General features: G+C 49.4%; 1 protein-coding gene across 1 annotated transcript in view; it reads right to left on the reverse strand.

Annotated features, from left to right (window-relative positions):
* RREB1 (ras responsive element binding protein 1) overlaps positions 1-13407 on the reverse strand; it is a 142157-nt gene that overhangs the window by 21334 nt on the left and 107416 nt on the right. Inside the window, exons 8-9 of the mRNA XM_054721501.1 lie at positions 7028-7217; positions 2702-5600 (exon numbers count right to left, since the gene is read on the reverse strand). Coding sequence (XP_054577476.1) covers positions 2702-5600; positions 7028-7217 — 3089 coding nt within the window. The remainder of the gene's footprint in view (positions 1-2701; positions 5601-7027; positions 7218-13407) is intronic.

The raw sequence follows: 13407 nt of genomic DNA on the forward strand, positions 1-13407 counted from the left end.
GGTGTGGGTCTTTTTTTTTGGTTCATCTTGTTGGGGAACTCTCTGTGCTTGTGTGACTTTTTTCTTCCCCAAATCAGGCAAGTTTTCTGTCATTATTTCTTCAAATAGGTTCTCTAATCCTTTCTCTTCTTCTTGTCCTTCTGGCACCCCTATCATACGTATGTTACTTGATTTCACGTTGTCTCAGAGCTCTCTTAGGCTCTCCTCCTGCTTTCTAATTTTTTTCTCTAATTGCTGTTCAGATTGTGTGTGTTTCTCTGCCCTATCTTCTAAGTCACTAATTTGGTCTTCCAATTCTTCTAGCCTACTGTTGAAACCTTCCATAGTGATTCTTATTGTAGCTATATCATTCTTGATTTCCTCTTGATTCTTACATATGTTGTTGATTTTTCTCATTCATCTGGTTTATGAACTGTATGACCATTATGCTGAATTCTTTACCTGGCATATTGCATGCCTCCATTTAATTTAGTTACCTTTTTTTGGGGTTGATTATTCCATTTCTTTTTTTTTTTTTTTAATATATTTTATTGATTTTTTTACAGAGAGGAAGGGAGAGGGATAGACAGTTAGAAACATCGATGAGAGAGAAACATCGATCAGCTGCCTCCTGCACGCCCCCCACTGGGGATGTGCCCGCAACCAAGGTACATGCCCTTGACCGGAATCGAACCCGGGACCTTGCAGTCCGCAGGCCGACGCTCTATCCATTGAGCCAAACCGGTTTTGGCAAGATTATTCCATTTCTTTCCTTTGGAGGTTGTTACTTTGTCTTCCAATTTTTGCTATCACCAAAGTGTCCAGGTGCAGAGTTGCATGGGGGTTGTGGAGGAAGCAGAGGGCTTGGCGGGAGGGTCGTGTACCCCGAGAGTCATGGGATAGCTCAGGCACTGACATGTGGGGCCCGGAGCCAAGGTGGCGGGCCACTGGGGAGGTAAGCACACTCCAGAACTCACAGGAGCCTGTGTCCAGGGAGGCTGGAGTCCCGGTGGTAGTGGAGGCTCCCTGTCTAAGAGAGCCTGTTTGGCCAGCCCCTGAAAGTCCTGCAGGATCTAACTGTCCCTCACTCACACCCACAAACACCATCCACATCCACACACTCCCCTTTCGCTCCCTCACTCACTGCCATCCTGATGGCCGCTATCTTGACTCCACAAATGGGAACATTTATCAGACATCTTTAAAGACATTGGGCACAACTCTTGAAAGGAGTTCCCGGCCACACTAGTCCTATCGGGAAGACTGATGGCTCGCTAGGAAGAGAATGGCCAGGAAGAAAGGCCTCACCCAAGGATAATGGCATGGGCTCCATCCACTGAGCACTGGACTCCCAGCTGGAGGAAGGAGCTGAGAGGCTGACGGCAGGGGTGGGGGGGTGGGCAGGAGGCAGGGTAAGAGCCACACTGTTCCTCAGAGCCAGACCATCTGATTTCTAAAAAGCAGGAACAGAAATTCCCCTCCAGACTCCACAGGGGACCATAAAGGGCAGCAATAGAAACAGTGTGGGGTAACCTTCTCTTTAAGATGCACCTCCTTTTCTGAACTTTCCCCTTCATCAGAAGTGTTACTTTACTTTGTCAGGCTTACATGACTTCAAATGGAAAGAAAATGATGGTCTGAAATGCAGCATATACTTTACAAACCTAGAAATTCTGCTCCTGGCAATGAGTCCCCCGAGGACAGGCATGCCTGACATGCCAGCATGTGATTCCCCCACACCGGAGAGAGGTGCCACATCTAGGTGGTCACCAGCCTCAGAGACCCACAGCCTGTGCTCCCCACCATCCCCTCTCACACTCTCTTTGACCTCCCCTTTGTAGAAACAGCCTTCCTCTGTGGGCTTCTGCAGAGGTTCAAGTGATGATCAGCTCTGATCGAAGTGTTTCCACCTGGCACAGAGCATGGCTCACACCTAGTCCCACCACCTCCCTCATCACACCGCCACCACCTTAAGCCTCGTAACTACCCAGGGTTGTCAGACTTAGCAACTAAAAATACAGATCACCCAGTCAAATTTGAATTTCAGATAAAAACAAAGTAAATTTTTAATTTATCCCAAATACTGCATGAAAAACATACCAAAAATTGTTATTTATTTAAAATTCAAATTTAACTGGTATCCTATATTTTATATGGCAATCCTATACCGTCTAATTCTTTATTCAGTTTTAGGTACTACCTATTAATATTTAGGTTATGAAAATATTATCTAAAGGTTGAGGATCTCACCCAATTTATCCTCAGTTCAATGACATAAGTCTTGTGTGAATATTTAGTAAATTATAATTAAGAAAACAGTTGCATGGTCATTAACTTAATACAAAGCTCCATTTCTCCCTCACTGCCTCCTGTGGGTAACCAAGAGTTTAATCCTGCTACCTTATCCAGAAGGGACTGGAGGGATGGCAGTAAGTAAATGATTTGTCTAGGACCATTTTTTACCTAAAAACACCTTACTTTTAACACCCTCCCTTCACCAGCAGCCCTCAGAGGGATCAGACAATAGGAAAAGGTCATTCTGGTTACCCGAGCACATGGCCTCAGTAGGCCAACCCCATGCTTCTGAGACAGGAGGAAGGGAACCTAGGAATGGGGCCATAGGAACAGGACTCCACACTTTCAACTCCACCCTCTTTCTCCCCCTGGCCGGTGGCCAGTCTCCCCGCTGGACGTAGTACCAGTGTGTGTGAGGCCCTCTTACCAGTGTGTGTGAGCATGTGCCTCTGGAGGGAGCTGGCCCAAGGGAAGACTCGAGGGCAGTGGGGACAGTTGATCTTCTGCAGGCAGTTGGCATAAGAGTTCCGCTTTGTCCTCAGCAGCTTGTCTTCTGGGGGGCTGCCCTGCTCTTCATCACTGGGCCCGTTGTGGTCAGCAGGGGTGCCGGCCAACTCGTCCTGAGTGTCGTCCTCTGCTGTCTGCAGAAATGGACTGAACTTGTTGGTGTCTGTGGTAGCCAGCATCTTCTCAATGCTGGCAAATTCCCCGCTGGAATCCAGGTCTACCCCACCATTGCTGGCCCGGGGCCGACTCCTCAGCCCCTTTTTCCGGCCCCTCTTCTTTGAAAAGCCAGCTGGCCCCTGCCCAGTGGGTGAAGCCGCCTCTGGACTGTTGGCAGCAGGGGGTGGGTCGCTGGATTCTTTGGGGCTGGTGGTCTCAGTGGGGGCAGTGGTGCCTCCTAAGCTGTCCGAAGCTGTGGTGTTACTGCTGGTGCCTGTGGGCCCTGGGTCAGTCACCTTGGCTTTGAGCAAGGTGGGGGCTGAGGACACAGATGAGATGATCTGGGCAATGGAGGCCAGTGGGGGCAGCTCTTCTGTCATAGGGGGCTTTGGCAAGAGCAGGGGGGGCTTGGGGCGTAGAGGTCTCAACAAGGCTGGGCTGCTTATCAGGGTGGAGCTGCCCAAGAGAGGGGAGCTGTTGATGAGGGCTGAGGAGTAAATGGGGACAGCGACCTGAACGGAGCCCTGCAGGGGCTGAGCATGGGCTTCCAGAGTAGTGGCTGTGGAGGCTGCTGCCGAAAGGGCCAAGGGTTTCTCCAGGATCCCACTGGACCCCAAGGTCACTGGCAGAGTAGGGCACGGTGGTGGACAGGGAGAGAGTTGCTCCCCGCTCCCTGGTTCCTGCTCAGGCATCTTGGCTTCACTGGGAGCAGCTGAATCCTTGTCTCCTCTCCTAAAGTTCTTGGGGATGGATAGGTCAATGGGCTCCATAGAGCAGTCATAGGGGGCCGAGGAAGAGGGGCTCAGGAACAAGGCTGCGTTTTCCTGCTTCACGTGGACCAGGGCCAGGCCCTTCTGGGAGAAGTCCAGAGGCTCATTGAAGTCCACTGAGAAGTTGCTGGCCGGCTCCAACTTGACAGAGATGGGAGGTGGAGGCTGGGTGGGGCCCGCGTGAAGATAGCCATTCTGGGCCTCCAGAAAGGTGGCAAGGGGTTTGCGCTCACCAAAGGCTCCGCTGCCCTCCTCCACCCTCCCTGAGGCCTCAGCCACAGGGGCCTCCTTGGGGCCCAGGCCATCTGCCGCCAGGATGTAGCTCTCGATATCGTGCTCCGGCACATGTAGGTGCTGCTTAAGGATGTGGTGGACGCAGTTGCGCTTGGCTGAGAAGGTGGCGCTGCACTCCTTGCACTCAAAGGGCTTGTGGCTCTTGGGGCAGCCGCCCAAGCCGCGGCCGCAGTGCGTGCGCATGTGGATGCGCAGAGCGCGGTAGTGCTTCAGGTCTTCACCGCACAGCCGGCACACTGTGTCTGGGGAGCAGAAGGCGTCCACCATCTCTGCCGCGCTGCTGGTCACATACTCGATGTTCTTCTCGATGTCCTTGCGGGTGGCCTTGAGATGCTTCTTGCGCAGGTGCCGCTCGCAGTTGGCCTTGACGGTGAAGGGGTAGTGGCAGATCTTGCAGATATAGGGCCGCTCGCCGCTGTGCGTGCGCAGGTGGCGGATGAGTGCGGCCTTGTCGGCCGCGATGTAGTCGCAGATGTTGCACTGGTATGGAGAGATACCCAGGTGGGAGCGCACGTGAGCACGCAACACCCCGGAGAAGGCGAACACCTGGTTGCAGAAGCGACAGGGATAGAGCACCTTACGCATGGCTGGAGATTTCTTGCTGCCGGGGCCCGTCATGATGGCCTTGAGGTCCCCCTCTGTTATCTCCTGCTTGATCTTGGCCTCCATGCTCAGGGGCAGCAGGGCCTCGATGATGCTGTCCTGCTCCAATTGCGTCTTCATCTCAGCCTGACCCGGCAGCTCTACCCGTGGCTGCTGCAGGAAGAGCTGCATGGCCGCGTGTGGCTGGGCCCCGGACTTGGACTGCAGCAGGTTTGTGTTGGAGGCCACCTCCACCGAGCCTTTGAGGAGCTTCAGGGCCGGCGGGGGCAGGCTGGGACTGATGCAGCCAGGGGAGGCCTGCTGGGCATTGAGGAGAGGGGGGGGTGTTGAGGTGGCTACCACCGTCCGCGGTGTGACCAGGGGCTTTGGCTTCAGAGGGGGCATGTGTTTGAAAATCGCCTGCAGAGGGGTGACAGGGGCCTTGGAGAGAGGCGGAAGACTGATTTGAGGGGGCGCTGAGGCTGCCATCTTCAGGATCTGCTGGATGTCAGCCAGCTCAATGGCTGACTCCCCGGAGATGGGCTTGACCACAATACTACTATCAGGCTGAATGATGAAGCCCTTTTGGAAAGGCTGCAGGGACAGGTGCTTCATGCTCTCCTTGTTAGCCGGGAGGACTGTGAGAGAACCGCCCAGGGAAGAAGCTTCAAAAGGAGACAGCCTCAGCACATTGGTGCAGCCAGGTTCCTGAGGTAGCTGACACTTGAGTGCCTGGAACTGTATTGCTTGGTTGTCATCCGGCGGGGGCTCCTCAACTGGGACAGGCCTGACGTCTTTGGTGTGCTGCAGGCCCAGCAAGGCCAGGAAGACCTTCTGGTCCATGGCGTCATCAGGTAGGGTCTTGGCTTGCAACCTTTCCCGTCCCTGGTCCACGGCGACATGGGTCTGCTTGTGCAGGGCGAGCGAGGAGAGCATGGGGAATGCCTTGTCGCAGATGTCACAGACGAAACGGTGCTGCTCGCTGATGCACCTTCGCAGGTTTGTTTCACACCAGGCCTGCAAAGCAAGGAATCAAGAGGAGGATTTAAAAATCATCACTAAACTGAGATGCAGAAAGTACCTGTTGTACAACTGCTGCAGTATCCAGCTTTCTCCATAACGTATAGGAGCTGACCTTTCCCTGCTCACTAACTGCTGGAGTGAATAAGGAAATCCACAAGCATCTTAGGTATCATGTTTTCTTGGTGAATGACATCAACCCCAGGTATCTCAGCAGCAAAGCAAGTTAAGTGATAATACCACAGTGGTAGGATTTTCTTTTTAAAAAATGGGTGTCTTGCAAAACTAACTGATGGTGGAGAACCCCTGTGTTGTCAGGAGAGAGGGAGCACCATCTGGGGTTACATGAGGATACACATATGGGTGTCTACATATGGAATTGAGCTTGAGGCTTATGCACTGGAAGAATTTCACTGTTGCTATCTTCTATCTCAATTTTTTAAATTTGGAAAAAAGTAGTTTATAAGCAGAGAACAAATATGGCTCAGGTTAATAACAATCCAAAACATCTATATAATATATAAAAGGCTAATATGCTAAGTGTCCCTCCACCCTTCCGACCGGTTGCTATGATGCACACTGACCACCAGGGGCAGACGCTCAATGCAGGAGCTGCTGAGCTGTATTGACTTGGCAGTGGCGATTCTCGGGTGATGTACCCCTAAAACCAGAGAGGAGGGAGCCCGATTCCTTGTGGGCCTGCGCGATTCCACCTTCATCTGTGGGTTATGTTGTTGCTGGGGCACTGTCGGCCTCGAATCTGGTTTACTGCACACTTGCGTTTGCATTCCACACCCTGTACAACAGCAACTTTGCAGAGTGCCCTCTTGCACTCCAGGACCCCTTGGGGGATGTCGGAGAGCCAGTTTTGGCTCGATCCCCACAGGCCAGGCTGAGGGATCCCACCTGCCGGAGGGACCCCGCTCACTCTGCAGATGCCGGGGAGGGACCGCGGGAGGTTGGTTCTAGGGCGTGTCTGGCCCTTCTCGCCCAGTTCCGTCCCGCCAGCCACGTTCTAATTAATTTCCTTTCAATGTGCATGAACCTGTGCACCGGGTCACTAGTTTTAAATGAAAAACGACAATGCTGAAAATATTTAGCTATAAGGCTAAAACTACAAATTGATGTAATTAAAAATACAAATTTAATTTTGATAGGAAGAATGGGCAAAAGCCCTGATGAGCTAGACTCAGATGTAAGTGACTATGAGAAAAAAAAAAAAAAAATGAAAGGCCACCTACACCTCTCAACACAACAACCCAAAAAAGACTAAAAAGGACAAAACAGAAGTTCAAGAGGAAAGGTGTTAAAAAAACAAAACCCAACGGACCTCATTTGAAGAAAAGGAAACCTCAGGGTGAAGAATTTAAGTCCAGCCCGGTGGACCAGGAGGAGACGGCTGCTGGTTCTGCCCATCAGCATACCTGAGAAATCCGAGGAAACTTCCTACAGGAGAAGTCGGTGAATCCCAAGTCATGGAAGCCAGCAGGAATGGAAGGGTTGTTCTGGATGAAAGGCCTTCCCGTTGCATCTCTGGGAAGCTGTTTATGGACAAGCGCATTGTGGCGTAGCAATCCTCGATGTGTCCGAAAGGTGACACAGCAAATGTCACATCTGGGAAGAAAGTGACAGAATGTAAGAAGACAGCGAAGTCAGAATTTCCACCTGTCCATTAATCTTACTGTGTTTTCTTGTCCTTTGATCTGTAAGTAAATGAAAATAAAATGATAAAACAAATTATTATAATAATGAAACCAGGAATGATATAACATATAGAAGCCAGTCTGCTCACGGTTAGCAACAAAAATGCCTTCCTTAAAAAGAAACTATATCCTAACAACGTCTGCGTTTCCCATTTTTGCAGACAGCACAAGTGTGCACACTGTCACAGGCCTATTTGTTCTGTCACACAGAGTGATCCTTTCAAAGTTTCCTCACGCCCTCTGCTCAATGTATTCTAGTCATAAAACATTCTGAAAGTCAAAAAGCACAAATTTACACAGCATCTTGGGCAATCACATCAGCATCCCTGGTATCTGATCAAGATAAAATGATAAAACTCTTCAACTGAAGTAGCAGCATGTGACAGTGATTATGAGTTATGTATTAAATTCTGATATCATTGCCATTCATTATCTGAAGAATAACCACAGTTCCCACCTGCAAGCCCACACTAAGGGCAGTGGCACGACCCTGGCAGGCGGACAGTCATCACAGACGGAAACACTAAGGCTGAGGGCACACGCCTCGTAAGAAGCAAACACAAACCGTGAGGGTCCCACCAGGAGGCTGTCTCCCTTTTCTAGGAGCCCCCACAAATGCTTTACTTTAGAGATGTCTTCCTCTTTCGCCTTAACTGTCCTGGGACGCACGGATGCATCAGAAATACCGTTTTTAAATACTTTTCTCCACTTTCACACTAATGCTGTCCTGTAGGTCTTTGCTGAGAACCACCATCTTAAAATCTATACAATCATTAGGATGTTGTCAACATCCCCTACCCAGTGATTTTCAACCTTTTTCCTCCCATGGCACACATTACTAATTACTACAATTCTGCGGCACAGCAAAAGTATATTTTTTGCTGATCTGACGAAAAGTAAAGGTATGATTTTGATTCATTCACACCGGACGGCTATTGTTGTGTTGGCTGTTGTCCTTTTTTTATTTGACAATCTAAGAAAAAAGAGGTCAGTGCCCCTGACTAGTCAGTATTGTATTTTTTTTTGTTTTTGTTTTTAATATATTTTATTGATTTTTTACAGAGAGGAAGGGAGAGGGATAGAGAGCCAGAAACATCGATGAGAAACATCGATCAGCTGCCTCCTGCACACCCCCCACTGGGGATGTGCCTGCAACCAAGGCACACGCCCCTGACCGGAATCGAATCTGGGACCCCTCAGTCTGCAGGCCGACGCTCTATCCACTGAGCCAAACCAGTTACGGCCAGTATTGTATGTTTTAAAAATTCTTGAGGCACACAGTTTGAAAAATCCCTGGCCTAAGCCATCACTAGAGCTACACATGGTTATTTACATGTAATTAATTAAAATTTCCTCAGTCACATTTCCTGGGCACATTCCTATGATCACAGTACCGTGTGCCAAGCATCATTCCAGTACTTACACATGTAAGCACATTTGCCCCTCACAAACCCTCTACGGCAGTGCCTATTGTTCCACAGAGAAATAAAGCCCTTAGACTGTAAAAAAAAGGAAAATAACCAACACAATGGCCACCCAGTATGAATGAATCAAAATTATACTTTATTTTTTGTCAGACTGGCAAAAATTATATTTTTTGGTGTGCCACATAATTTTAGTAATTAGTTTATGTGTGCCATGAGAGGAAAAAGGGTTGAAAATTGCTGTTTTAGATGATGATAATGTCTTGTTTATATTACTTAGAAGTCCTTTTCCTTTACAGATATATAATGAAATATTTATAATCTAGAGGCCCGGTGCATGAAATTCGTTCACGGGGGGTGGGTGGTGGGGAGCATCCCTCAGCCGGGCCTGCCAACGATGCCAGCGTCCCGGCCTCTGGCCAGAGGCCCCCTCCCTCCCACCGTGCAGCCGGGGCGTGGGATGCTGGGCTCGCGTCGCCCCCAGAGGTCCCTCCCTCCCTCCACGCGGCTGGGGCACAGGACACTGGGCTCGTGTCACCGGGGCGATGCTGCCAGTGTCCAGCCCCAGCCGCTATGGGCACTGCCATATTTGTGACGGAGTGATGGTTAATTTGCATATTACCCCTTTATTAGATAGGATTATTAGATAGGATGAAATGTTTTGCCCGGGATTTGTTTTGAAATTATCTGGGGCAGGGAAGAGATGACACACAATTGCCTGTGGGTAGATAATTCCTGAAACTTGAGTGATAGTGGGGGTCATTAGAGTAGTCTCTCTACATCTCATGCATTTGAAATGTTCCTTAATACATCTCATTACAAACGGCTAATGAGAGTGGGCTGATTTTTTGCCTCTTTTTTCCAAGGGTCAACAATGTCCAAACCACTATTTGCAGTAGGGTGTGTGTGTGTGTGTGTGTGTGTGTGTGTGTGTGTGTGGCGGGGGTTCAATCTATAGAAACTCCAGAAGAAAAGCCTATGCACTGAGTCTCATGTGGTGCGGGTAATACAAAGGAGCCCATTTCTCCAGGAAGGCACTGGACAATCAGAGGGGCCAGGGGCATACAGGGAGGTGCAGAGCCCAGGGCTCAGGAAAGCCCTACGTTGTGGGATTTACAGGCTGGCAGAGTAAGCCACCCAGGATGGGCTGGGTGGTCAAGCCTATGGCCCATCTAGTTTGGTACTTTATGAACTAGAGATAGTTCACATTTTCTCTCTCCCTTCCCCTCTGTCCTGTCTGGGGCGTAAGCAGGTAAGGTTTGGGGAACTGTGAGAGATGGGCGCTGGTCCATGCCTTTCCTGGAAAGTGAGACTAAGAGAAGTAAGAAAGACTGGAGCAAGCTGTAGCCCAGTGGGCCCTACAGGCATCTTCCACTTGAAGTCTACACTACCTCGGAACTTCCCGAATTCTAATTAGCACTACCTACATACATTTTGGGCAGTGTTTTAAATTCATTTTTTTCTAGTACCAGGAACTGTTCTGGATGCTGGATCACTATATAGTCGAGTAAACCATAAGCCCTGAGGACTAAGAAGGTGGCTGGCTGGGGTCAAAAAAAGGAAAGAAAAAAGGAAAGAAAGAGCAGCCATTACTGCACAGGGATCTCTCCACAAACTGCACTTAGCAGAGAAAGAAAAGGGAAGTAAGAAAGGGAAGAAATAAAGGAAGGGAAGGAATAAAGGAAGGAAGGGAGAAAGGAAGGGAAAGGGAGAGGGAGGGAGGGAGGGAGGGAGGGAGGGAGGGAGGGAGGAAGGGAGGAAGGAAGGGAGGCAGGGAGGGAGGGAGGGCAGCTATTACTGCACAGGAATCTCTCCACAACTGCACTTAGCAGAGAAGCTTCCTTAGTGAACTACCTGCCTCTGCACTGAACTGCCCTCTGAGCCAGCCCTTATAAGGGTTTCCTGGAATCCTATTTCAACCAATAGGACTGAAGCATTCCCCAGCCAATCAGAGCTACACAGCTCTGACCAATCAGGGACCAGAGATGGGGACTTCTGTCTATCAGAGGTGGGGACTTCTGTCTATATAAGCCAGCTCCCCTGTGGATCTGGGAGCACACTTTCCCACTTTCCACCAAAGACTGGCTTCCCCTGGCTGGAGCTGAAGCACTGTAGATTTCTCAGACCCAGCACTGACCAGTGGAAGGGGGGCAGGGCAGAGTGGACCATCACAGAGTGGACCATTACATAACGGAGCTGCCTAGCTGAAGAGGGGCCTGGCCTCAGGGCCGCCTGGCTCCCAGGCAGCTTCACAGGGAGCTGTTCCACAACAGTGCTATTTTCATAGCCATGTTTTATTACCTTTGAGCTATTTGCACTAAATAAAGTTTCCTTCTTTACCACACCCAAAACTGGGGAATCCTGTTGGAGTTTGAATTGGCACCAATAACGATTGGTTGACAAAATACATTCAGTTGATCCTCATTATTTGTGGATTCTGTATTTGTGAATTTGCCTATTCATTAAAATTTACTTGTAAACCCCAAATTAGTACTTGCAGCACTTTCTGGGTCATTCATGGATGTGCACAGCGCTGTGAAAAACTTGAGTTGTCCTAGGCACGCATTCCCAGCTGATGTCTAAAAAGGAGACACTCTGCCTTCTTGTTCAGTTGTCATACTGTAAACAAGTGTCTTTTTTGCAGTCTATTTAGTGCCACAATCTACCTATAAGTGCTTTTTGTTGGTGGTTCTGTGTATAAAATGGCCCCCAAGCATAGTGCTGAAGTGCTGTCTAGTGTTCCTAAGTGCAAGAGACTGTGATGTGCCTTATGGAGAAAATACCCGTTTTAGATAAGCTTTCATCAGAGATGAACTGCAGTGCTGTTGGCTGTGAGTTCCATGTTAATGAGTCAATAGTATTTAATAAATAAGGTATTTAAATAGAAACACACATAAAATGAGGTTATATATTCAGTTGATGAAATGTTGCAACCGTTTCATCCAGGAGCAATGATTCAGTATTAATTCTGTGTTCATGGTGCCTTTATCTATATATATATAAAAGCCTAAATGACCATTACGATGGAACGACCGGTCGCTATGATGCGCACTGACCACCAGGGGGCAGACACTCAACACAGGAGCTGCGCCCAGCCTGCAGGCCCCGATCACCGATGGGGCCTGCCTGCCAATCTTCTGGTCCCTCCCCCCAGCCAGCAGGCGCCAATCCCCTGGGCTGGGATGGGGAACCAGGGTGGGTGGTGGCAGATGCAGCTCCTTTCCCAGGGGGGGCTGAGGGCTGGCTCCCTCCTCGGGGCTGGCGGCCAACCTCCTGGGTCCCTCCCCCCATTCCACAGGCCCCTATCGGCCCAGTGCCCGCCCGCCCGCCATGGTGGTGGTTGGCCCTTGCCTCCGGCCAGCAGGCCCCAATCGCCTGATCAGTGTCTGCCGCCAACCTCCCTGTCCCTCCCCATGGCTGGCAGGTCCCAATTGCCCGATCGGGGCTGGACCCAAGGCTGGGGAACTGGGGGTGGGTGGCAGCAGATGTGGGCGGTGAGGGAAGGAGGAGGAGGGGAGGCAGGGAGGTGGGGAACCGTGTGGTGGCGGTGCGCGGGTGGTGAGAGGAGGAGGAGGCAGGAAACCTGATTGGCCCTAATCGCCGCCCAGGCCTAGGGATCCCACTCATGCATGAATTGCATACACCGGGCCTCTAGTAGAAAATAACTATAGTGAAGAACAAGAACTGACTGTACACTCATTCACCCATCCTATGTGTGAGTCCATGTTGCTGTGATTGCATAAATCATTCTCATAACATCTTTGATTTCCAGTTTAGATTCTTTAAGGGAGAGCAAGAACCTACATTTTTACAAACCAAACTAAACCAGAATCTCATATTTTTATGATTATTCCTATATTTATAGGTGCCTTGCCCACCCTAAATATGACAGCAATTTTTTGCAAAACAGTCCAATATGGCCAATAACCAAGTCTGCCCAACTTAACCTTTTGAACTCGGATGTCGAGTGTGACTCGACACGGTTAGCATTAGAATAAAGGAATAGAGAAAAAAGCAAGCGAGTGCAAAGGGTTAAGACTATTCTTTTTTTTTTTCCCCCCCCTCATCCTACGAGATGTTTTTATTGATTCTAGAAAGAGAGGAAGGGAGAGAGAGAAACATCAATGTGAGAGAGAAATACCGATTGGTTGCCTCCTGTACATGCCCCAACTGGGAATCGAAACCTTTTAGTGTACAGGACTATGCTCTAACCAACTGAGCCACCCAGCCAGGGCTAGGCTATTCTTTTTTAAAAAACAATATCTCACTGGCTAATATAAAATTTCATGAAATTATAGCAAATAATTACAAGTATTGCTGAAACAAACAGGTTGGGAAGAAATAATACTGACTCTTGGTAGCATACAAGTCAACTGTGAAAGGTGAGTATGTGGACCTGAGAGTTGGACTGCAAACTCTGTGAACCATACAACACCTTATAATTAAGACACTTAAAGATTATATATCTGATTTCAGAGAGGAAGGGAGAGGGAGAGAGAGAGAAATAGAAACATCAATGATGAGAGAGAATCATTGATCGGCTGCCTTCTGCACGCCCCCCACTGGGGATGGAGCCCACAACCCAGGCATGTGCCCTTGACTGGAACCGAACCTGGGACCCTTAAGTCTGCAGGCCAATGCTCTATCCACTGAGCCAAACCGGCTAGGGCTAATTAA

This window comes from Eptesicus fuscus, chromosome 9 (genome assembly GCF_027574615.1).
Source record: "Eptesicus fuscus isolate TK198812 chromosome 9, DD_ASM_mEF_20220401, whole genome shotgun sequence".
Taxonomy (NCBI): Eukaryota; Metazoa; Chordata; class Mammalia; order Chiroptera; family Vespertilionidae; genus Eptesicus; species Eptesicus fuscus.